Genomic DNA, 24272 nt, shown 5'->3' with positions numbered 1-24272 from the left:
TAACCGATCATTTCATTATTTTGTTCTCTAATGGTTATTAGTTAACTTTAATGTTTAATTGCTTACAACTTTGACAAACAAGACAGTGAGTGTTGTGACGTAAATAATGTGGTTTGGAGACATGTACAGGTACATATTTACAACAGAAGCACCAGGATCTACTTCAAGTCACTGAGAAAGTTATGTGGTCATAATAGTTGCAGTATCCATCTAAGCCATAATAGATTTCTTATGGACCATCAGAGCATACACATGTGTAGGCTTGACAGGGCAGAGATCCAGTTCCCTGCTCAACTTTCCATAGTCTCCTCTGTGCTGCCCTATATAAAGGATTTTTCTGCTGTCAGCTGTTCTCCCACTCATTTAAAACCTTCCTGGGCAAAGAAAGATATACTTTCTAGAGGTGTGAAACAGCACATGTAAAGCTTTGCAGCACAGTATATTTTTTTTTAAAAAAAGAATCTATAGCCATTTAACATAAATGGGATTTTTTTTTTAATACAAGCACAACAATTGGGAAACAGCATATTTTGAGGAAAAAACAGTCCTGTGTAACAACTTAAGTAATTGGCAGGTTGTTTAATGCAAGTCCCATATTTCACAAAGTACAGGTATCCGCTTAGGATCCCTTGTTCTCCAGCTTATTAGGACCTCTGAGTGGTTGTGATTGAGGGTTCTGAGTTCAGTAAGTCGCCCTATCAGACGGGCAAAATGTTGTGGTTCTTCAGGGTGATATATCTTTGAATACTTGTACAGAATTCCTAAAAAGGGTTCCTGGAGATTCTCCACATGTTGTTTGTTTTTTAGGAGTGGACGATCTGAAAAACAGGAAAATTAAAATTACAGGATGCTATGCAGAACTCAAATATATATTCTCCCAATGTGATCATGATGCCATAAAATTAATGAGTGTTGTGTTATATCCGATCCCCATGAGCTTCCGCTTAGTAAAATATTTCTGTGAAAATTCATTTTTAGCACTAAAAATAATCAGGATCTGTTAGCACAATCTTCTGTTTCGCTATTCAGAATTGTCCTTCCAAGTTCATTAGTGCTTATTTCTAGGTAATGCTTCAATCCTATATCCATTTACCTGGGGGTAAACTCCATTAATTTCAGTAGGTTGTATCCAACTCCATCCAACTGCCTGTGAAACAAAATTGTGCTTTCTTCTGTACCTGCAACCCTCTGCCCCCCCCCCAGGATCCTCTTAAGCGGATCAGTGCGGATTTACTAACACAAGTGGTGCTGTGGTCTAAACCACAGAGCCTAGGGCTTGCCGATCAGGTCAGCGGTTTGAAGCCCCATGACGGGGTGAGCTCCCGTTGCTCAGTCCCTGCTCCTGCCAACCTAGCAGTTCAAAAGCACATCAAAGTGCAAGTAGATAAATAGGTACCGTTCCAGTGGGAAGGTAAACGGCGTTTCCATGCGCTGCTCTGATTCACCAGAAGTGGCTTAGTCATGCTGACCACATGACTGTCTGTGGACAAACGCCAGCCCCTCGGCCAGTAAAGTGAGATGAGCGCTGAAACCCCAAAGTCGTCCGCGACTGGATTTAATGGTCAGGGGTCCCTTTACCTTTAAGTTCAGTTGCAACCAATGTGACTTACAACCAAGATATTAAACCTTGAAATTATAAATATTTTGATAAAATTTTCTTTGACACTATTCAGTTTTAGAACACTGCATGTAGTTGCCTTACCTGAAAAAAACACAGTAGTTGCAACAAGCAATGCATACTCTCTCTCTGTCACATTGAGTTCTCCCATGCTCCTGTAGAAATAAAATAGTGCAGTGATAAACTCCTCAGTGATACCTGAAAAAAACAGAAGATATCAAATGGTAGCTAGACAACATATAATTGACTTATTTTTAAGATTAGATAGCATATATAAAATACAGATAAGACCTTAGGTTAAGCAATGCAAGCCACTCAGAGGAAAGGGTGTGGAGATAAAATATTAATGTGCAAGAAAATACCAGGGTGCAGAATTAAGTTTTATCAGGCATTTAAATGTATCCATGGAAGAAGTCACAGAGGTCAGGGTGCAGAGAGATGAATCTAGAACATTCAAGAAATTCAGTCTAAAGTGACTAATCAACAAGATCGATAGTCAAAGAGGTATTCTGACTGAAAATCAAAAGTATCTCACTATTAAAAACTCAGTAATCCAGTAATCAATGATTTAAAATTTTACTAAAAGTATATTTGTGGGACAGCTCAGTTACCTGTTGTAGTAGTTGATGTTGGGCTTTCTTCAGTATGGGACAGTCCTAAGTAAGTACTTTTATCTTGAGCGCATATAGCATTGGCAGAAAATTTTACTTGACCTAGAGTAAGGGAAATGAAAGTCTATAAGAGCAGATTTCCCCTTTTAAAGTTACCTTATGATTATCATATTTTTAAATTTTTGTCACAATGTTATTTGTATCATTTGATAAAGCGAGAAGAAAGAACCATTTATCCCAAGGGAAGGTCATATTTGGGAAAGGCTACCCCATCACATGCATATAGTGAAGTGATCATGGCAAGCATGGATATGCATGAATTTTTAAGTTCATCTAATGCTAACATAACTTACTTTCATGGAATGATGACTGGCATTCAATCCCTTGTTCATTGTATATCTGGGCAGAACGTAAAAACATTGTTTCAATTGTGGAGCCTTTCAGCAATGCAATCTGATCATCACTGGCTAAACTTTCGAATCCTATAGAGAAATGAATAGGTAATCAAATTACATTGATTTTTGATAGTAGGCATATATCTGAAATTTGACAGCTCTTCGCTTAAATAAGCTTTTTAATCTTGCAAAGAAAACACTTTTTTGATAATCAGATCTAAAGTTTGAAAAGTCCAGCTGCAGACACTCCCAATTATATCTTTTAATAATGATACATTGATTCAAAATGTTTCAAGTTTTAGCAAAGGTGAGGTAGGAACTTCTATTGGATCTGGCCATTTTCCCACTAAAAATCCTCTATCTTATGCTGCTTTTCTCTTCACTGTGGAAAAAAGTCCTTAGACTTCTAATGTCACAGTGATATCATACTCTTTCAGTTAAGCAGTATTTTTCTAATACAGTGGTACCTCGGGTTAAGAACTTAATTTGTTTTGGAGGTCCGTTCTTAACCTGAAACTGTTCTTAACCTGAGGGGCGCTAGTACCACTTTAGCTAATGGAGCCTCCCACTGCCGCTGCACGATTTCTGTTCTCATCCTGAAGCAAAGTTCTTAACCCGAGGTACTATTTCTGGGTTAGCGGAGTCTGTAACCTGAAGCGTCTAACCTGAAGCGTCTGTAAACTGAGGTACCACTGTACTATCTATAAGCTTTTTAGCATTAATTCAAAGATACCGTTTAACAAAAGTAATACAGTGGTACCTCGGGTTAAGAACTTAATTCATTCTGGAGGTCCGTTTTTAACCTGAAACTGTTCTTAACCTGAAGCACCACTTTAGCTAACAGGGCCTCCCGCTGCCACTGCGCCGCCAGAGCACAATTTCTGTTCTTATCCTGAAGCAAAGTTCTTAACCTGAAGCGTTATTTCTGGGTTAGCAGAGTCTGTAACCTGAAGCGTATGTAACCTGAGGTACCATTGTAATGGGGTTATAAAATGGTGCCCACTACAATGGTAAATGTGTGCCAAGCTGTAATAAAGTTTGCTTTCTCAATACATCACTGGGTATATAAAAACAATGTAGCTTTAAAGAGTCAGAAAAAATCCCCTAAGGCTCCAGACACCAACCCATTTTGGCCAGTGGAAATATTTGGAATGTTGATAAATGCCTTGGGTGCCAGTCACAAAATGGCTTCCTTGAAGGCATAGCAAAACACAAAATGGCTACCATGTCTAAAAGAACACAAAAAGAGAGAGGACCACAAAAGGTTGCAGATATCAGCCTCTCCACATAAATGGGGAAAAGGTGCTTATATCAGCCATTTCTGCAGTCACAGATAAAAGCTCTTTGCAGCTCTTCTCTGTTCAGAACAGAAATGAGGGTGGGTGTTGTTGATATTCAGTGCAATGTGGGCATGTCTGAAAGGGCATGTTCAATGCAGGAGAGGCTGAACCAATTAAACAGGAGCAGAGCAGGAAAAACAGTCTTGAGGGGATATATAGAGACCTTATGTGGGTACCATAGGGTGTATTGGTGGGGTCACCTGTGCCATGATATTTATTTATTCATAAAATTTGTATATCACTTGATTGCTGTTAATTGCAACTCCCGCACTAAGGTATATACATTTGTGGAGATAGCACTACACTTCAATTATTTCAACAGCAGCAGCAGCAGTGGACTTTCTGAGAAGAAAAAAACTGGAATAAGCACTGGGAAAACAAAAGGGTTGCAAATGGACGATGATGATATGTGCTCACACACCCTGCCCAATAAAATGTGAGTGGCATGGAAGTTCCAGCTAAATGCATAGTGTGGAAGCAACCCAAGAAAATGCATTACCTGGAAGTCTTTTTGTAAAATCCACTAGTACCTGGACATGAACCATAGCTGTTTCTGAAAGATGTAGGAAGTTCTCTTCAGGGTTGGCAGTTTCCTGCAACTAATTAAAAACATGTATTGCAAGATAAACCAATAGAAAGTTAGATTTTTTTAAAAAAATCATAAAATTTATACACTGCTTGATTGTGAAAAATTTCAATGTGGTTTACAAAAATAAATGATGAAATTAGCAGTAAAAACAGTTTAAATATGTTTAAAACATTTTTAATGCAATAAACTAAAAATAGATTAACACACAACACTCTACATATCTGGGTAGGTATACAAAAATGTCATTAGCAGGCACCAAAAAGAGAACAGGGAAGGTTGCTGCCTAATGTTAATAGGCAGGGAGTTCCAAAGTGTAGCTGCTGCCACACTTAAAGATTGATTTTTTTACAAATGCGGAACAGGTATTTATGTGGCACCTGTAAGAGTGCTAGTTCTACAGATAGAAGCAGTCAAGTGCGCATATATGGCATAAGGTGATCCCACAGGTTAACTGGTCCCAAGTTGTTACGGCCTTTATATATTAATAGTAACACATTGAACTTGACCCAGTAGCAAATTGGTAACCAGTGCAGATCTTTGAGCGCTGCTAGTGTATGCTGACAAGGCCTCACTCCTGTCAGCAATTGTGCTGCAGCCTTCTGCACTAAATGCATCTTCTGGATCAAGTGCAATGGAGGCCCCACATAGAGCATATTGCAGTAATCCAATCTGGAAGTAACCAAGGCATGAACTACTGCAACCAAGCATTCCCAGTCCAAAATTCACATTTGCTATATTGCTGTTTATGAACACATACAAACTTCTTTGCTTCCTCCAAGGGAATTGTGCATTTTTGATGGGCAGTCAAAATATGGTCAATGAGCTGGTGTTCTCCAGGTGTCAGTTCCATTCGCTCCTGCACCTTAGAAAGAAAGATGTGCATGTCTTTAAAGCAAAATACAACAGTTAAAATACAACAGTTAAAATTATTTTTAAAATACCCTACTTTTAAAGGTTTTGTTGTAGAGGATACATGCTTGTTGTCCACTCCCTCAACTTCCATTTTGATGCTACAAAAGAAGCTACTCTTCTTTCGGAGGCGCTTTGATTTACACTGGACTTCTGTTAGTAGACCTGTAAGAAATGTAAACCAGAGGGGGAAACAACAAGTTCCAGAAAGACATTGATTTCAAGCATGTTCCCTTGCAGAACATTTAACAGTGTATTCCTAGCCATGACTACTCCAAAGTAAGTCCTACTGAATTCAGTGGAGTTTACTCTCAGGGAAGGGGTTAGGATTATAGCCTAAAATTTGTTACTTGTGAGATTATCAGTTGCAGGCAAACCACCTCAAATGATAGGAAGCTGCCTTATACCAAAACTCCAGGGTTTCAGACAAGTCTTTTTCAGTTTTACTTAGAGATACCAGGGATTGAACCTGGGACTGCTTGCATGCAAAGCATGTGCTCTACCACTGTGCTATGGCCCTTTGGTGAACAGCAGCTCCACTTTCTAATAACATATAACTTGCCAAGTTTTTAAGTAAATTGATTTTAAGTCACTGTTCAGTAATATGCAGCCCGATTCCAGAAGCATCTTGATGGGTGGGGTGGAGCCACAATGCGAGCTTCAGAGTAAGTGGGTCAGTATTGCTTACTCTGAGGGGTAAGGCTGCAGAGAGGTTGGTGAAGTGCAAACACACCAGCGGGAGTGGCTCCACTGGTGCATTTGCTCCATGCCCACTGCTTCATCCCTCTTTCTCTCCTGGTAACCAACAGCAAACCCCTGTTGGGGCTCATATAGCACCCCCAACAACCCACTTCTGCCTGATCCTATACAGGACCCCACTTCTGATGACAGCCCTAGTTTTAATCTAATCAGTGCTAGAATAATAGGTCTGGCAGCTACAATTTTTAATTTTCAATAAAGCCCTCTGTGTAGCATGGCTCAGGAGCTATGTGAATAAATAGTAGCTGCCTGCTGTCTCATATCAAACAGAGGGCTGCCGCCAAGTAAGTCTTCTGGAGTTCACCCATATAGGAAGGAGGCTATCAGAGGTAGTGAACACTTTGTGAAGTTCCCACTGTAACCAGCCCTGCGCATAAACCCAGACCTGATTAGCTTCAGCAGAGTTGTTGAATACCTTTATACCATGAGATCAAGTTTAGAAACATGTTTCTAAGTACTGATACCTATCAGAGGTGGAATTAAATACAGATGTACTCTAAAGACTAGGAAACTATTCTCTTAGTGAACTCCTCCCACCCCACATGCACACACACAACTTAGGGAGGAATACTATTAGTTGCCTTTAAACATGGCAGGAATGGAAAATTCCTTAACTCAGCAGCATGTCAGATTTTTTTGTTGTAATTTGGGCACTCACATTCAGCCAGCATTCCCACAGCTTTACATTTCTTTAGGCGACACTCCTGACACTTCCTCCTCATATACATATCCATTTCACAGTGACCACCATTCTTGCATCTGTAGATGGCGTTTTTGGTGATGCTACGTCGAAAAAATCCTAGCATACACATTTGGAACAATGAGCATAAAAATGAGAAATGATACAGCTGATAACACAGTCTGTTGCCCTTGCATGCAGTAGAGGATGCTGTCCTGTCACCATTGTTGAAGTAAGATTTAACTGCCAGTTAAATGGGCTACCACTCTCATCATCCCTGGCCATTGGCCATGCTGGCTGAGGCTGATGGGAGTTGGAGTCCATTAGCATCTAGATTCCACCAAAACATCCTTCCTCTTAGCCTTTCATTTGTAAGCCAGAGCCTGGGACTTTTCTGTCCAGGTTATCCCCATGAAAACCCATGCTGCTTGTCCTTAGGAACATAGACAGCTTCCTTATACTGAGTCAGATCAGTAGTCCCTCAAGCGCAATATCCTGTGTTGGGTGGCAGCTATTCTCTAGTATTTCATACAGGATAGAGTTGCCATATTGACACCCGCTTTTGGAGCTGTTTCCACTGATGTTTCCATCACATTTTCATACATCCAGGTTTTCCCTGACATTTTGCCAATTTGGCAAAAATTCCCCCCGACACCATTTTTACACCCCATAACCAGGACATAACAGGAATTTTCCTGATGTATGGCAAGCCTAATACAGGAAATTCCTAGGCTGACTTCAAGATGCTGGAGATTGAACTTGGGACCTTCTGCATGCAAAGCAGATGCTCTGCTACTGAGCTACTGCCCGTATCAAAGCTGGGTGTCTATCTTACTACCAGAAATGAGTCCAACACCATACGGAAGGCCATAGGTTCTCTATCTCTGCCCTATGCACTAGACTTTTCTCCCCAACTTTAACCTTTCTCCCCAACTTTAACCTTTCTCCCCAACTTTAACTTTGCACTAGACTTTTCTCCCCAGTTTTAACCAGTGGACATTCTCTGATTTAATTCACAAAATTATTTTCCCATTACCTTTGCAGCCTTCACAGGTGAGTGCATTGTAATGATATCCTGAAGCCTTGTCCCCACAAACCACACAGAGCTCTTCCTGTCCCTTTATTCGCAAGGCAGAGTGACTAAGCCTGGGTCTTTTCTGTCCAAGATATCCTCCCCCATCATTCTGGGCACCCATGCAGGTGGGCTTACTAAGTTCACAATTGCTGATGATGTATTGCCCATCACTGTATTGAGAATCCAAGTTGTATGTGCTGTACTGTGTTTGGGGAGATGGAGTCTGTAATGCTGCAGGGAACTGAATGGTTGAATACTGGCAATAAGGAGCAGCTTGGAAGTCAAGATCTTGCAGTGGATAACTGATGTGTTCTGGGAAGGCATCTAGATTGTTTTGAAAAATCACGTAGAAAACTGTGGATTAGTTTAGGATTTTACATCTCTAAATTATAGAATATAGTATAACAGAATTGTTTGTAGAAGGGTACCCTGTGTATACAGTTCTGCTGACAATATTACCCTTGATTGGAGGGTTTTAAAAATGTCTGTAATAGTAGTAGTAGTAATAATAATAATAATAATAATAATAATAATAATAATAATAATAATACTTTAATTATTTATACCCCACCCATCTGGCTGGGTTTCCCCAGCCACTCTGGGCAGCTCCCAACAGAATGCTAAAAACAAAATAAAACTTCAAACATTAAAAACTTCCCCAAACAGGGCTGCCTTCAGATGTCTTCTAAAGGTCAGATAGTTGTTTATTTCCTTGACATCTGATGGGAGGGTGTTTCACAAGGTGGGCGCCCTGATTCCCTGTAACCTCATTCCTCTCAGTGAGGGATCCACCAGAAGGCCCTTGGTGCTGGACCTCAGTGAAATTTATAGTCCAATCATAAAGACACTTACTCAGAAAAAACTCTCTAAATTCCATGGGAGTACATTTGCTTCCAGACTATGTTTTTTGAGCATTCATCCTGATTTGTGAGGTTTCATGACATTGCACCAAGGAGTTATTTTTCCACACTTTCCAGTGCATTTTACCATCACTTTCCTTACTGCAAAAGTTTTTTTTCCTTTGAAGCACATTTGTTGCACAAGAGTGCTAAATCTAATTGTGCAATCTGAATTAGCCAGTTTGTGATTAAATCCCACTATAAAATAGCAGCAATCTGAAAGCAGCCTACTATCTGGTGAGTACGTTTAGCACTGCAGCCTTAGGCTGCAATACTATGAATGTATATTTTGCAGTAAGCCCTATTGAATCTGATAGACTTCTGAATAAACATACATAAGATTGAGCTGTAGGTTTTCAAAAGAAACTTTAAAATAATTTCTGCAAAGTGCTGTGGCATTTTGAGACACAACATCAGAGACTAGACTGGTTATGAAACAACATTCTGAAAGGAAGAAAGCTAAAGGGGTGAAGAGACATGCATAAGGAATATGCATCATGTATTTTATAAATATAGCCTTGCATATAGAAATATAACCTTTATATACAGCATATATATAGGTTCTATTTCTGTGCAATTTATCAGGTACAGGTATATATCTTACTTTATTAAAGATATAATATAATGGCCACAACTGGTCTTAAATTGTTTGAATATATCTTCTGAGAATGAAATTCACTGCTTAAGTGAACTTCAATGCATCCACACTGGAGTAGGTCTTTGGATCTTGTACTGTATATCTTTATGTCACCTGAGGAAATTATTTGATCCCCTCAACGCTGAAATGGCACACTGGATGGCTTTGAATGTCCTTCATGTATCAAACATATATTTAACAACTGTAGAAATTCCGTTTATACACAGAGAGACATGTGGATAATTGCCTTTTGCTTAACTCACCATAATACTGGATTGGATCACTAAGGCAGTACCCATCAGGTATTGTCACAAAGGTATTTGCCATAGTCTGCTCTAGCTCCCACTGCTTCATTCAGTTTGGGATGTTACCTGCTTTCAAAAAGCTGCTAGTTACTTTAAACTGAAGAGCCAAGATGCTGTCAAAAGGTAAGATTATTTCCTGAAACAATTTATTGGAGGAAAAGGAGAAATAGTTAGAAAAACTCTACAGAGTGCAATAGAAATAGAAATATTATGTTGTGCTAGTACAAATAACAAAGTTACTAAGGATCTGATTCTGTTGAACCTACTGTTCCATTAATCTTACTTCTTTTAAAGGGAATCCACATTTCTATTAATACTTACCCTCAAATATTCTCAGTTCTCACTCCAGCTATTAGCCTGGACCCTGACGGCCTCAGAATGTCATTATTTCTCAGTAGGAATGCAGTTGCTGGGAAATTATTTTTCTACCTTTATTATTTCCTTTGCAATCAATGAAGATCTACAAGACCTGTATTTTTAGTGTCAGGTAAGTAGGGTAGCCATGTGTCCTACCTAAAAGAGGACAGCACCCTATGTGAAGGGTAGCCTAAGGACATCTCTGTGTTTGAAGATACCCTCTATTCAGTTTCATAAGGTGGGAGAGCAGAAGTCTTCAACTTGCCCATCAACTTAGTTAACTGATCTTAGTTAACTTTAGGATCACCTGGGTGCAATCTTCTCCATTACGGTGATATACATTTTTAAAAATAAATTATGTCTAAATTTGCATCTATGTTTATAAATGGCACATACACATTTTATGCAAATCTATTCCCTATTTTGACATCTTCCTAGTACTGTATAGAATTATTTAATTTCCACGCAAGGTTTTTTATCAGTATTTGTGTACCTTGCTTGAAAGATCAGGTAGAAAGTTTGTTCTACAATGTTACTTCTCTCTCCTAATTGTTCCTCAGCTGATTATACCTCAACCATTTTGTTTCTGTCTGCCATTACTAAGAACACTGTGAGTGCAATATTTAAAGCTCTCTCTGGCCTGACTGAGGGTGGACCATGTGGGTGGAGCAATTGATAAGGTTCTGCAAATCTCACTGAAAAGTCTTGCAAGAACCTGAAATTGCAGATCTCATGAGATTTGTGCAAAAAAACATCCACACCTGGGGCTTTTAGCACTGCTGTTTGGATCTACTGCATTAGGAGGGGGTGGGACAGGTGAAATGAAGAAAAGTAATGGGATAATTGCAAAAAAAAAAAAAATGTGTAGAAGCCCCTTTAAAAACTTAAGAACTACCGGTATGTGGAAAGATCTGTCTAAAATGATCCCTAGCCTAATGAATCTGTGAGGCTTGACAGCCATCTGGCAGGAATGCTTTGATGGTGTTTCCTGCTTGGCAGGGGGTTGGGCTGGATGGCCCTTGTGGTCTCTTCCAACTCTATGATTCTATGATTCTATGAATCTAGGTATCAAAGCAAGCAAAGTGGCTTCCACTAGTAAATTGAAAAAGGCTCACCCCTAGCACCATCATCCCTTCAAAGCCCAAGAAGCATTAACATTTGCATCCTTTCATATGTACCCTGAGAACATGCCAGTTACTGCAAGCCCAGAAAGAAGTAGTAAGAATGGCTAATTTATATGCCATACATGTAAAAAACTAAGAGAAGACAGATAAAGAAATCAATTGTCTAGAATGGGAATGAGCAATGGAAGATCATCCTCCCTGCCAGTGCTGCCCTTGGCTCCAACAGTGATCCATTAAAAAAAAAAAAAGCTACTTCTCAACAATCTCCACCAGAGACCTCTCCTGCTGAGCTGGGTGACTTGTCAGAGAGTTCAAATAGCACATGGTGCAAAATAGTGTCTATATCCTGAAAAGATCACAAGTAAGAGTTTTTGGTATATATTATTAGATTAGTTATTAAAGATAAAAAATAAATATTAAACTTAAACAAAACAAAATTAGTATCTGAGATTAAACAGGTGAGATCTTCCCATTTGCTAAGGAGGCAGAATGAAAGGTTTCCATGGGTTAATGTGCTTGTTAAAGAACTGAACTGGATAACTTCTATACATATTTTATACATTTTAGGAAATGGGTTAAATGCCATTTTTATACATTTACAGGGAAGAAAGTTATGCCTTACAGTGATTTGTGCAATGTGTGCCTGAAGCAAAATCACAAAGCATATTCCTGGGGAGAAGCACTTTCCAAAGTAAAAAGCCAATGAAAACGGTTCAATAAAATCCCAAGGAAACAGATAAGAACACAGGGTCACCTAGACTAGAGAGGTAGTGCTGATAATATAAATTTGTTTTTCCTCAGTGAGAGACTGGTACTACTGATGTGAAATCATGTGGGAAATGTTTTTTTGCAAGAATAAAATTTTGCAAGAAAAACTGTGAACAGGAGACTATCTTTCCAATCCTTTTTGATAGTATCTATAAGGATTTTTAATTCCAGTGTGGGGAGTCACTTGGATTCTTCATGAGTATTCTTCAATGAATAAAAAAGTTGGGTTGCAATTGGCCCTTTCTAGACTATAATTCACCATCTTTGTCTATTGCTCTTCTGACAGTGAAGCCTCTGACACTGATTGAACTGATGTTTAGGCTCAGAATGTTCTGTTGCTCTGGACATGAAAGAGTTTGCAGTTAAGATCCTGTGAGGGAAGCTAATGTTGTCAGTTTGGAACTACTAAACCTTATAAAAAAGTAGACTGAAGAGTTGGGAGAGGTCTGGTGTGTGTGGAAGCTAAGAGATAGCTTAGAGACAGAAGGCTCAGAAGCATGGAGGCTAAAGGAAAGGTGCAGTTCAGAATGGACTTAGAAAGGAACCTGAAGGAAGAAAGGGTTATTAAAGAAAAATATCAGAGGAGATGGAACTGAGGAAAAGGGAGAAGTGACAGAGAAACGTGGCAGTGCTAATATAAGCTACAAAAGGCAAAGAGGAAAACAGGCAGCTTTCTTTCTTTCTTTCTTTCTTTCTTTCTTTCTTTCTTTCTCTCTCTCTCTCTCTCTCACACACACACACACACACAGCCAAAGGCCACTTTCTCTCTTGGCCAGCGCTCCAGGGGCTGCATGCAGTGAGTATGCCCCACACCTCTCAGGCACACAGCCCCTCCTCCACAGCTGATTCATGCAGATAAACTGAGGAGTGGCATTATTGGCCTTTCTCCACTTGATCTGTCTAATGACCAGGAATATGCCTCTCCATGGGGGCATCGGGCTTTGCTCTGCCCATCACTGTATCTCCTTTCCTTTTTATTTTATGTTTTGCCAGTGCTAATTAATGGGGTCTTAGCAGAGAAGGAAAAATATTATGGGGGATAGATCAGGCACCTGAACTGGAGTTTAGTCATCTCTGGGTTAGATCCTGATGAATGTATTCTGCCCATTTTGACTTCATTGCGGCATTATTTAATGCAGACTTTATGTGTTCTGGCAATTCTAAGGATGTAGCAAAAGGCAGAAGCAAAAAGAAAATTGGGGGAGGGGGTTGAGTTTCTCTAATCAGCCAATACTTTGTCTCCAGACCTCTAGTTTTAATGTGGTTTGTACAGCGAGGATTGCTGGAAGGGTAGAAAAAATGTCTCATGGCCTGTTCAATTTTATTTACAGATTTCTAAAGAGACATTTTTCTGACATGTTTCTCATCCAGACATCCCACCCCACTTCCATCATAGAGCAGGAAAAGGTGAAACTGTATAGTATGGCAAGAATGCTGCCACTTGCTATCTCTGTTTGTAAATGTTTGTTCAAAATAGAAGTGCCTTGATGAATCGTGCAGCTGTTATCAGTGGGATCAGTTGAGCATGTACAAAGTCTACATGTTTTAATCAGCAAATATGCACTTTAAATGGAGCATTGTGTGATTTAAATTACATCTTAATTTTACTTTGAGGGAAATGTTGCCCTTTCTTTAACCAATTCCTGAACAAAATAAAAGAGATAGCAAGGGACTAATTCAGTCACACAATGATGGATGCAGCCCCTGGAAATTCCCTTCTGTGAGATTCAGCCTTTGGGCTAAAAAGGGTTTCCCACCTTTGATTTAGATTGAAAATGTCAGTAAATTAGCTAAACCTGTGTCTAGACTGGCATAGTTAGTTTGTTCTGCATTAGCTAAGTTCCAATTGACAACCCATGCATTCTGTGTCACAGGTTAGTTGCATGTTTAATGTGGAGTGGGCAAATGTACCATGGATATAATTCCTTGTATTTTTCCATTTTCAAGGGAGTGTACCATTGCATATATTGTCAAAATGGCATTGTCCATTCACAAGAGGGAAGTATAAACAGATTTGGTACAAGAGTACAAAAGAAAATTAGGGCCCCTTCATTCCCTGTCATGGAACTCCAAAAACAGCCCAGTAAGGACTGGGTATGCTCAACTGTCATGGAATGCTGATTGATTTTTCTGTTTCTGAAATGATTATTCTGGACCCAGGCCAGTAGAACTTATATCTGAGTATATGTCAGTAGGACTTGGTCTGTCACAGTGCAAATTACTACTACTACACCAGGAATGTTTAAGGAACTTTACAGAGTACAACAGGACATATCCCTGACCTTTCCCTAATTCCAGGGAAATAACAAATTCACAGCCATAGTGCAAAAAAATGTAAAATCAAATCCTATACAAGTGTTAATACTAATATGTGTTCAAAGGTAAAATCTAACCATATGGCCACAAAATCTCAGTGGAATCCCTTTGGAGAAAATACCAGTTCTAACAAAGACACTGCTCAGCTGCTAGCGTATTATTAATGGCAAAAAATATGCAGTGCTTGCTCTATTACAGCATATAGAGCATAGGTCTTGCACGACACCCTCCAGGGAGTACTCAGAATGTTTGAACCGACAGTATATTAACATCTATCGTAAATATTTTGACAGTTATGTCAAAAGGGAAATTTCTTCACCAGGGAGAATTTTAGGAATTCAAGCTGAAAGTCTTCTCACATTTCTGAAGTGCACTCATATCCTGGGAAAGAATATGAGGTTGCAGGGCAACTAGATTTAGGCAGTAGATTTTAACTTTGATTTGGATCCTGTCCTAACCTTTTCTTCAGCTCCACATACTGAAACTCTAAATCATGGGTGGGCCAATATTAAGTAAATAATGCATGCTTTTGCATGCATTAACTCTTGTTACTTTTTGCTGCTGTCAGAAGAGAGATCAAGCTATAATTCAAATACTTAATTGTACAGAGAAATATTCATACTCTCAAAAGCCTGGAACCATAACTCGAAGTGTGCCTGTAGTTTAATAAGCTTCTAGCTAAGGTTGGTTCTTTCTTAACAGAAAATGCCACAACAGAAATATCAAGTGGAACGGTTAAGGGTTTTTGTTTTGTTTTGTTAGGTTTTCCCTGCAAACAAGACTCAATTTATGCAAGTAAATACCTCTAGGAAATTGAATAAATCCTGTGCATTGATCATCATGTGTGGCAATCACATACACATTTTTTTGTGTACGGGTAGTGGGAAACAATGCCAATTGTGGCCTACTAGTGGGTACACAGACACATCAAAATACATTTGTGTGTTAGCATCACACAAAACACTTAGCTGCATATGGATAATATTGTACTATTTTGCCATGTTTGAAATGATCCTCATTGGGCCTTACTTCCAAGTAAATGTGCCTGTGATCAGAGACCCAACTCTTAACAAAGCTCTATATTATTGGCATCTACAACCACAATGCATTCTGAGATGCATTCACAGTAACAGAAGGATTTTGTAAAACTTTGTCCAGTTACCTTTTCAATTCAGTGTAACACTAACTCCCTCATTCCAACAGCACAAGGATTTCTATTTGTACAAAGGAACTTCTTTCTTTGTGGGACCCTTAAATCTGTTCTGGGGGTTTGCCAACTTTCCAGAGTAGACTTGAGGAAGGTGCAGGGAAAGGAGAGGGTGGCGGAATTTTCAGTTGCATAAGCATAAATCCTTGTGCTGATGGAATGAGAGAGCTGAATATCTGCCAGTGTCTCTACTAGTTCTATACTGAATACATTGATACGCTCATTTTATATGATCTAATTGTACTTTCAGGTTGCCGTTCTTTTTTACTTGTGACAATAATGCTGATTGAGCATGCCTGACACCCACAATCCACATGGCAACTATACTTATTCTCTGTTGATTACTCCTAGCCCAATGGACTATTAGGTTCATGGGTGGAAGAGCTATTGAGGTGCAATATATACTTTTTAAAATGTTAGTTTTCCTTAAAATGCACTAGTTTTCCTTCCACTGTATTTAATAAAAAGGAAATTATTATGGTGTGGTAACTCACTTCTTCAGAAACTAGTGCATGGCAGGATATTGCAGAGCAAATGAACCTAGGGGGCAACTTTTCAAATTGCCGCTGTAAATTTTGTGATCAGCAGTAATTAGCAGGTAATAACATTTCCCTGTTGACAGGATGATCTTTGGGGGAAGAGTCCTTGGGGGAAGTCTTAGCATACATAATAATTTAGTCCCTGACTATACAGTACTCTTTATTAAAGACCAAGCTACTTCCAATGGGGCTAGACTGCAGGACTGGCCAAACACTTCCCCCCCCCCCATAATGTTAATTTCATTTTGTTAAAACCCAATAAGCACCTGTCCATTTTAGATGACAAATTTAACTACCAAATATCTCATTCTTAAAATACTAATACTAAAACTTCATAATTTCAAAATTCATCACACATCAGCTAAGTTGCAAAATCCAATTCTAACGTAAAATGAAAATTTTATTGAACTATCAAAATGATTCAAATGCATTGTGCAGGTAATATCCTCTAGTTGGTATAAATCTAGTACGTGCCAACAACCTGTGCATGCTAAAAGAAAATAGGCTCTGCTCTCATTACAGACAGTTAAACGTCCTGCTTGTAGAATAATATATACTGTAAATGACACAGCATTTTAGACCAAGAAAATAAAGCATTACGGTGGTGGGAGGGGGAAAGAACATATAGAAAATAAAGCGTTAAAAAGTAAAATTAACTGTTCATGTGCATATTTCATTATAATTAGCACTGCATTTAGAAAATCAACACCAAACTTGACATAATCATTACATCTCTCAAGTATAGTAGTATGTCAAGACCAGACAATCCTAAGACAAAAGACATTAAAATACTTACAGTGCCTAGTTCCAAGGAGGTGTTTTCTTATAGTTCCCCTTTGGGGTGCATCTGGAGAACAGAGAGTCTTTTCTGTATTTATCAGTTTCTTTGCATTCACATTGGCTCCAAACACTTTGCAGAGCAGTGCTTCACTCTATCTGAGAGACACAAACTTCCCACACAGCCGTTCTGAGGGTCAAAGCAAGGGCAGCGGCAAGACCACATAAATCAAATAATAACTGAATAATCAGGGACAGAGGCCATTGGGACCCACACGTCACATTTTCCCAGCAACCTCTCTACCCACTTCTCTAGCAAATATTTTTTGTTGTCCTGGTTAGAGTCTGGCATTTCCTCATTTTGATTGCTTCACATTTGACAATCTTCACAGTGCAAGGACCACTTAATTGAAAGAAAAACAGCAGTCATTTTATAATGTGAAACATGGTGAAGTGGTTAGTGTATTGAACTCTGGACCAGGGAGATGGACTTCTTGAGCACATGGTAACCAGCTGAAACCAGATAGTTAAACACTGTTGCTTGGCTCCTCAGTGATTTAGATCAGGCTTCCTCAATCTCGGCCCTCCTGATGTTTTGAGACTACAGTTCCCAGCATCCCTGCCCACTGGTCCTGCTAGCTAGGGATCATGGGAGTTGTAGGCCAAAAACATCTGGAGGGCCGAGGTTGAGGAAGCCTGATTTAGATGCACAGTACCAGCCAAGGTGTCAAATGCAATGTTGAGCCCAGTGTTGTGGGATCGTTTCCAATTGATACAGCCTGAAGCAGTGGACACGATACTTGAAGTGATACCCCCAACCACCTGCTCATTAGATCCTTGTCCATCCTGGCTTATTAAAGGTAGCCAGAGTGGGGTGATTGAATGATTCACAGTTGTGGTAAACACATCCTTGTGATGGAATGGTGCTTGCAGGCCTCAAAAAGCCCACCTTAGACCCACAGAGTGTAACAACTATAGTCCGATTGCCAGCACCCAGAGATCTGATACATTTCAGTTCAGGTTCTTAAGTGAAACCAGAGAAGAACCTGGTGCTCAAAGCTCATTGATAAAGATAATCCCCCTACCTCCCAAACTTCATTGTGTTTACCTGTACTCCATGTTCCTGCAATTGTTCATCACTGCACTTGTATAAGGAAATATTTAACTATGGAGATTTGCACAGGGGCAGCCAGATCCCAGACCATTTCCGCTCAACATTTTCTATCTTCATAAATTTTATTTCCTTGCTGCTGCTCATCATATATGATGCGCAGAGGATGACTGTTTCTCAATTGCTCATATATACATATTATGTATCACATACAGCAGGCCCTATCCCTTAAACCCAGTAAATTCACTGGGCTTTTAGCAATATGAGAATTGTCTGTTCAATTTGGTATTCAAATAGTTAAATAAAAAGCTGCATCCAGTCAGTCCAGCTGGATCATCTCCGCATAACTGACCCTGTCTGCCTGATCTGGTAGTGGATTGTTTACACCACTTTGGTAATTAACCACTATCGGCCTCATTAATGAAACATAAACCACCTCTCCAATTCATTTATAAAGCTCTTGTCAAACATTGAAAACCAAGGGCAAAATCTGAGCAAAGCAGCAGCTCTTTCATAGCTACTGGGACTCTGATTACTGGTGGTCACTTTGTTGTTGTTTTTCATTTTTAAAAAAATTAAATTATGGAGTAATCTATTGGTCTTGGCTAGCCCCACAAAAAATCCATCTGTGATCTGACATTTAGAAGAGTAATGCTTGGGCAATTATGCTGCGCCCTTCCCTCCCACTACCCCCCCCCTGTAGAAGACTGATGTTTTAACTCCTTAACTATAAATCATTTAACTATAAAAGCAGGAATGTAGCCCAAAGCAGGCACAGTTCCTTAGAAGATCCCCTTCCTCATCCTCCTATAATAGAAGTGAGAACAAAGTTCATGTTGAGGAATAACCAACATAGTGCCCTCCCATTGTTGGACTACAGTTCCCATCATCCCTTATCATTGACCATGTTGGCTGGGATGATGGAAGCTGGAGTCTAACAGCCATCACAAGGTAACCACATTGTCTACTCCTGTGCTGTACAGGTAACTCACAATTTATGTGCATCTAACTTGTGTGCATTCAGCTTTATGCGCTTGGCAAAAAAATAAATAGAAGGGGGGTGGGGTTCCAGAGGAAATTACTTTGGCAATCCCACCCACCATTGAACCCAATATGTTTTGACTATATATGATTTTGGCTTTACGCTCAAAAATCGTGTTCTCCTTCCTAGAGAGCACGTGTTGCGGTTGGGGCCTAGCAAGACACCCTGCTGGAGTTGTGGGGCGGGATCTAATTAGATAGCTAGGATACTGATAGGGGCTGTTGCGGTTGAAACAGCATACGTATATTTTCCCCATTGTATATCTAGGTTTATACGTTACAGCTGAGAAGGAATGGTTGCTTATTGAAAGCAATGAATGTTTTATATACAAATTACACATTGGGTTGGATCCAGACTAAGGCAGTTGAACTTGAGTCCTGCTGTAATTAATAGGACAGGTTATTCATAATTTAATTTAAGTCCCATTGGTTTCAATGGGACTTAAGTTCAACTAAGATTGTAACCCAAACATATTTATCTAGGAATAAATCCAATTAAACACAAGGAGGCTTGGTTTTAAGTAAGCATGTCTAGGGTTGCACTATTAGATTGGACTCAGCCCATTGTATCTTGATCACTGGAGAAGTTCCTCCACTGACATCTACCTCTCATTTCTTGCAGCTACATACCTATATTGTGGGTTTGCCACTTGAGTTGTGTTTTGGTTTTGATTTATTTGTTTATTTGGTGTAACTGAGTAATTCTGTAAGTACTAGGGTTTAATTATAGCCACTTGCCTCACTCCTCTTTACAACAATCCTGAAAAGTAGGTCATTATTATGCCTACGTTGCAGATAGGAAACTGCAGCTAAGTGAATTGCCTAGATCCAGCTGGGCCTCGGTTTGACAGTTTAACATTAGGCCAGACATTGTCCTGACCCAGGCCTCTGACTCCTCATCCTCTTGTTCAACTGGGAGAAGAATGTGTGCTCTGGCCCAGCCTGTGACATACCTGCCTCCTCAAAAAATCCAGCACCAGAGGAACTTGCAGTCCTGGTGCCTCTCTAGCCTATAAGGTCACATTGCCATCTTTGGGCTCTGGTTAGGAGGCTGCAGTAGAATCACAGCCTCCCTTGCGTTGTCAGAGTCCATGACTCCTAAAACTTTTTAAGAGTAGAGGCTTCACTCATTGGGTGGGGCTAGCTGCTTAAAGAAACCTGCAGTTTCATTTCCAAATAAAAAATGGAACTGAGGCTTAAGGTTTCCTTGAAGTCTGCCCTGATGGCCTTTCTTTCTGATTCTAGTACTACAGATTTGAGGGAGGGCTGGTTATGCTTATGCAGGAAACAACCACTATGTGTTGACATGCAATTTACTGTTGCCTATCAGAACCAAGCTCTCATGCTGAAACTTGTTTCAGCAGTCAAGGTACAGAACATTTGTATATAAAAAGAGATGCCTAAGCTAGATACCTTATGCCATTGGCTTGTGTAAAGTCCACCTTTAGTCTGAAACTAGTCTGTTTTATCTTTTGTAATGCCCTGTTTTGTTGTAGTATTTTAAACTGAACTACATTGGCAGAAATATGGTATTTAAATATAAATGCAGTCAATCAGCCAATGAATACAGGCTTCAATTGGTTTGTGCTTACACTTGTCTATAAGGAAAACAAACATAGCATTATATGTATTCTAAATTCACTTTAGCCTTTTATTCTGCATGAACAAAACTCTTAACAAGTGAGGCCCAAATGTGTCCTTTGTGAAAACTGCCAAAGTCCTGAATACCCCTGGTTCTCTTATATGCTGAATACTGCTGTCAAACAAATTGTTGGTTGTCCTACAATCACCCCGGCTTTTCTGTGGATGAACAGGCACATGTAAAGCACTATTGAACACTTGTTCAAGTTCTCGGCACGTGTGAACTGCGTGGTGGAGGTGGCTATGCTGTGCATTAGAGGCCCAGGATATCTGCTCCATTGTTTACTTGGTGGAAGTAATGTGGCTAAAGAACACCAACCAGTGCAATTTCGTTTACAGTGAGGTTGTAATGAACCTGGGTCTCCAATCCATTGTTTCTTTAGAATCACATCACTTGTTTCTTTAGAAGCAGTAAGCAGCTCTCCCACAGGCTGATTTTCCAGGAGCCATAAAATAGGTAGTCCATATCAGTAAAGGGGCTGCTATATTCATGCATCAGAAAACAAACCCCTAAGAATTTAAAGCTTGAATGGGTAGCAAGTTCTGAGATTGTGTAGCCATTGTACATAGGTTGTCTCTTCCATCTTAAGCAGTAACTGCTATGGACACATTTAGTCTCCAGCTTCTTCTACTAATGCTTAATTTAGCAATGCCTGATTTCTGGTCCTTAGGCAGTACAGCCTAATAGGTACTTGAATGTTGTCTTTTGATACTATCCACTTAAATCAGAATGAGAATGACAAACTCTGGATGCTGGAGTCTTGCTGCTGGGCCTCTGCCACAAAAATGTTGTTCAACAGCAGCATTCAAATAGGGTTTGCAGATTTCAGAAAAACTGTTGCTTGTTTCTATAGCACAAGCAAACAGCAATTAGACAGGAGTTCCTGGCTAGCATTAAGGATTGGCCATTCTTCTTCAGAGAGTTGGTTAGGTAACAACCTAAAGAGACTTCTGTTTTATGTCAAGTATTTTAGAGAAATTTGACTAGTAATATCAATAATGAAATAAGCCAGTGGTGGATATGAATCATATTAGTCTTCCTTGAATGAGCTACTAGAGAGTATCCCTAAATTCTGTAGTGGGAAGGATGAACTTCTAGTTTGGATTCAACCCTTGTGCACAAGAAAGCCAACCTACTCATTCTCTCCAGTGACACATGTAAAGGGAGCATCTCTGAGCATGTCAATCTCAACATTAGGGAAGCAGCTGTACCTCTTTGTAGCAGAGCATGTTATTTGCTTGCAAAAGTTTCCAGGTTAAACTCCCAGGATCTTCAGGCAGGACTGGGAAATATTAATTTCTGAAACACCCAGAGCCACTGTCACATCAGTGAAGATGTTGGACCAGTTATCTGATGAGCTTCCTATGTTCCACTTTATTTCTTCAAGATGGTACGACTTCTGATATTAAACAGTCCTGTTATGGAATTATCTCTGCAGAGCAGCAGTACAAGTAATAAGATGACTCGCCTAACCACTTGACACTTGTATTTTGGAACTGTAACTGCTGCTGCTGCGATTCTGTAGCGAATACAGAGCCACTTGGTTACTGTTCTCTTCCACTCAGTGGCTTGCGCTAAATTCAGAGACCCAGGCTTGCAAGGTTAACTTGCCTGGCTCTTTGTGGACTGATGTCTGGATTTCTTCAAAGCACATGGCAGATAAGAACAAGTGCTGAAGCACAAATAGTTGCAGTGATGCTGATTCTAGAGTCCTCAAACACTCAGCTTTGTAAATCAACAGTTGCTGTACTGCAGAGACCTTACTCCCATCCTACTTGCTCTCTTTGGTTTATTAGCACACACATAGTACCAAAAGACTATGTTTTCTATTACAGTAATCCTGCAACTTGTGCTTGCTTTGCTTACGTGATCACAACTTTACACGGGCGTGGGGGTGAGCATAAAGAGCCAGGAAATCCCACTGCTCTCCACTCTCCATTTATTTTCACTTCACCCTGCACACACAGTGGGTTTTCCTCACTTACCAGGCATAACTACTGCTGTTGAGGATATCTTTGCTGAACTGTGAACTGCAGAATTTATTTTAATTTGCCTACACACAAAACCTGTGCTTCTCTTCAACACTCAAATCCTGACTGCTCAGAAAATTGGCACTTTCACTAGGTGAGCAATATGTGTACACTAGTGTTGGCTGAAGCTGTTGGAATATTTGGCTATTGTGAAATGTCATTTCCCAGAGATGTGATAGTCTGTTTTTCTGTTTAAACAGTAAGCTGCTTAGAGAAAGGACTTTGTCCTGGTGGACATCCAAAAGGAAACCCAAGCCAGCTGCCCAAATGTTGCAGGCTTAAAAGTATCCCGGTCAAAGGCAGGTGGCATCAGAATTAAACCACAGACCCAAATTCTTGGTTTAACTTTATTTCTTTGAAGTACTGTCTCGTTGGGTAGTAAAATCCAGGAGTGGTTTGACTGGTTTGGTACACTATTCAATGGTGTTCATTGCTTGTGGTGTTGCCATTTATTTATTTACTTATTTTATTTGCAAATTTAACAAAGAAAAGAGGAAAATTAAAGAAAATAATAATACAGTATACAACAGGAAAATGTCAGAAGGAGCTGGGAGCGGAGCCAAATGCAGCAGCCACATGGTTGCTCCTCGTCCACCTTCTCCTGGGGCCGCCACCAATGGGAGACTGCTTCAAACCCCCCCCTCCCTTCGGCGGCAGCAGCAGCAGCAGGAGGAGCCAGGTACTAGAGCTGCTCTGTGCTTTGCCTCCATGCTTTTTAGACATTGAGGGGGCCCGGTCCCTACCCAAAAAATATTTTTTGGGGGGCAAAAGGGCTCAGCCCCCAGGAGCTGATGCCCCTGCCTTGAGGCTCAAATTGCCTTGGTGACTAGGAGTATGTGTTATCCCTTGTTGCTTTTCCACTCAAAAGTCTCTCCATATGACCTGTCAGGCTCAAGGCCCAGCTGAACTAATAATGGGCCGGCGCCTCACAACTAGATCGGACCGCCTTCACCCCGACAGAGCTCAGAATGAGGTAGTGGTGGGGGAAGGCAGGAACCCCCGGACCTTCATGGCCCAGGACCCAGTGTACACAAAGAATTTTGGGGCAGGCCCGGCATGGGTACCCGCCACAGTCACCAGGGTGACTGGCCCCGTGTCGTATGAGGTGCTAACAGAGGGGGGGGCAATGCAGGCGCCACCACTGCAACCAGCTACGGCAACGATTCCCAGGAGAAAACTGGGAGGAGGATGGGACAGAGGAGTCTCAAGGGGACAGTGGGGCGGTGAGGCCCGTAGAGCAGGAAGGGGTGGGCAGGGGAGGCAGAATCAGTAAGTACAGAGGGGACCCCTGAGGCCGAAAGGATACCAGAACCAGAGCCATGACTGAGTGAGCTGGTTGCACCGACCAAACAGCCCTATCACAGCCAGCAGCCTCGGAACACGAGCCAGAACCATAACCCCTGACCAAGGAACACCCCAGGCCGCAACACATACGTAGGCGGCCAGCGTACCTTGTGGACTATGAATGCAACCTCCCGGGCAGGACTGGAATTTAAAGGGGAGGAGTGTTATGTACTGAGCTGAATCCTAGAACAATAGGATCC

At 40.4% G+C, this 24272-nt stretch overlaps 1 protein-coding gene across 2 annotated transcripts; it reads right to left on the bottom strand.

The window, feature by feature from the left end:
- Nucleotides 1–498: 498 nt before the first annotated feature.
- On the bottom strand, nt 499–17220 carry LOC117048779 (bile acid receptor-like). Of its 2 annotated transcripts, XM_033153035.1 has the most exons (11): nt 16924–17220; nt 9775–9882; nt 7937–8299; nt 6880–7020; nt 5500–5627; nt 5311–5415; nt 4464–4563; nt 2583–2711; nt 2230–2331; nt 1703–1816; nt 499–818 (listed from the first exon to the last, which is right to left on the bottom strand). In XM_033153035.1, the coding sequence occupies exons 2-11, from the start codon at nt 9863–9865 to the stop codon at nt 580–582; spliced, it is 1512 nt and encodes a 503-aa protein (XP_033008926.1). In that variant the 5' UTR covers nt 9866–9882; nt 16924–17220; the 3' UTR covers nt 499–579. The 2 variants fall into 2 exon arrangements, with proteins under 2 accessions (XP_033008926.1, XP_033008927.1); XM_033153036.1 differs by lacking the exon at nt 16924–17220 and having other exon boundaries at nt 807–818; nt 1703–1773; nt 9775–10366.
- Between the last annotated feature and the right edge of the window lie 7052 nt (nt 17221–24272).

This window comes from Lacerta agilis, chromosome 6 (assembly GCF_009819535.1).
Source record: "Lacerta agilis isolate rLacAgi1 chromosome 6, rLacAgi1.pri, whole genome shotgun sequence".
NCBI classification, from domain to species: Eukaryota; Metazoa; Chordata; class Lepidosauria; order Squamata; family Lacertidae; genus Lacerta; species Lacerta agilis.
This window is presented reverse-complemented; position numbering and strand designations above follow the sequence as displayed.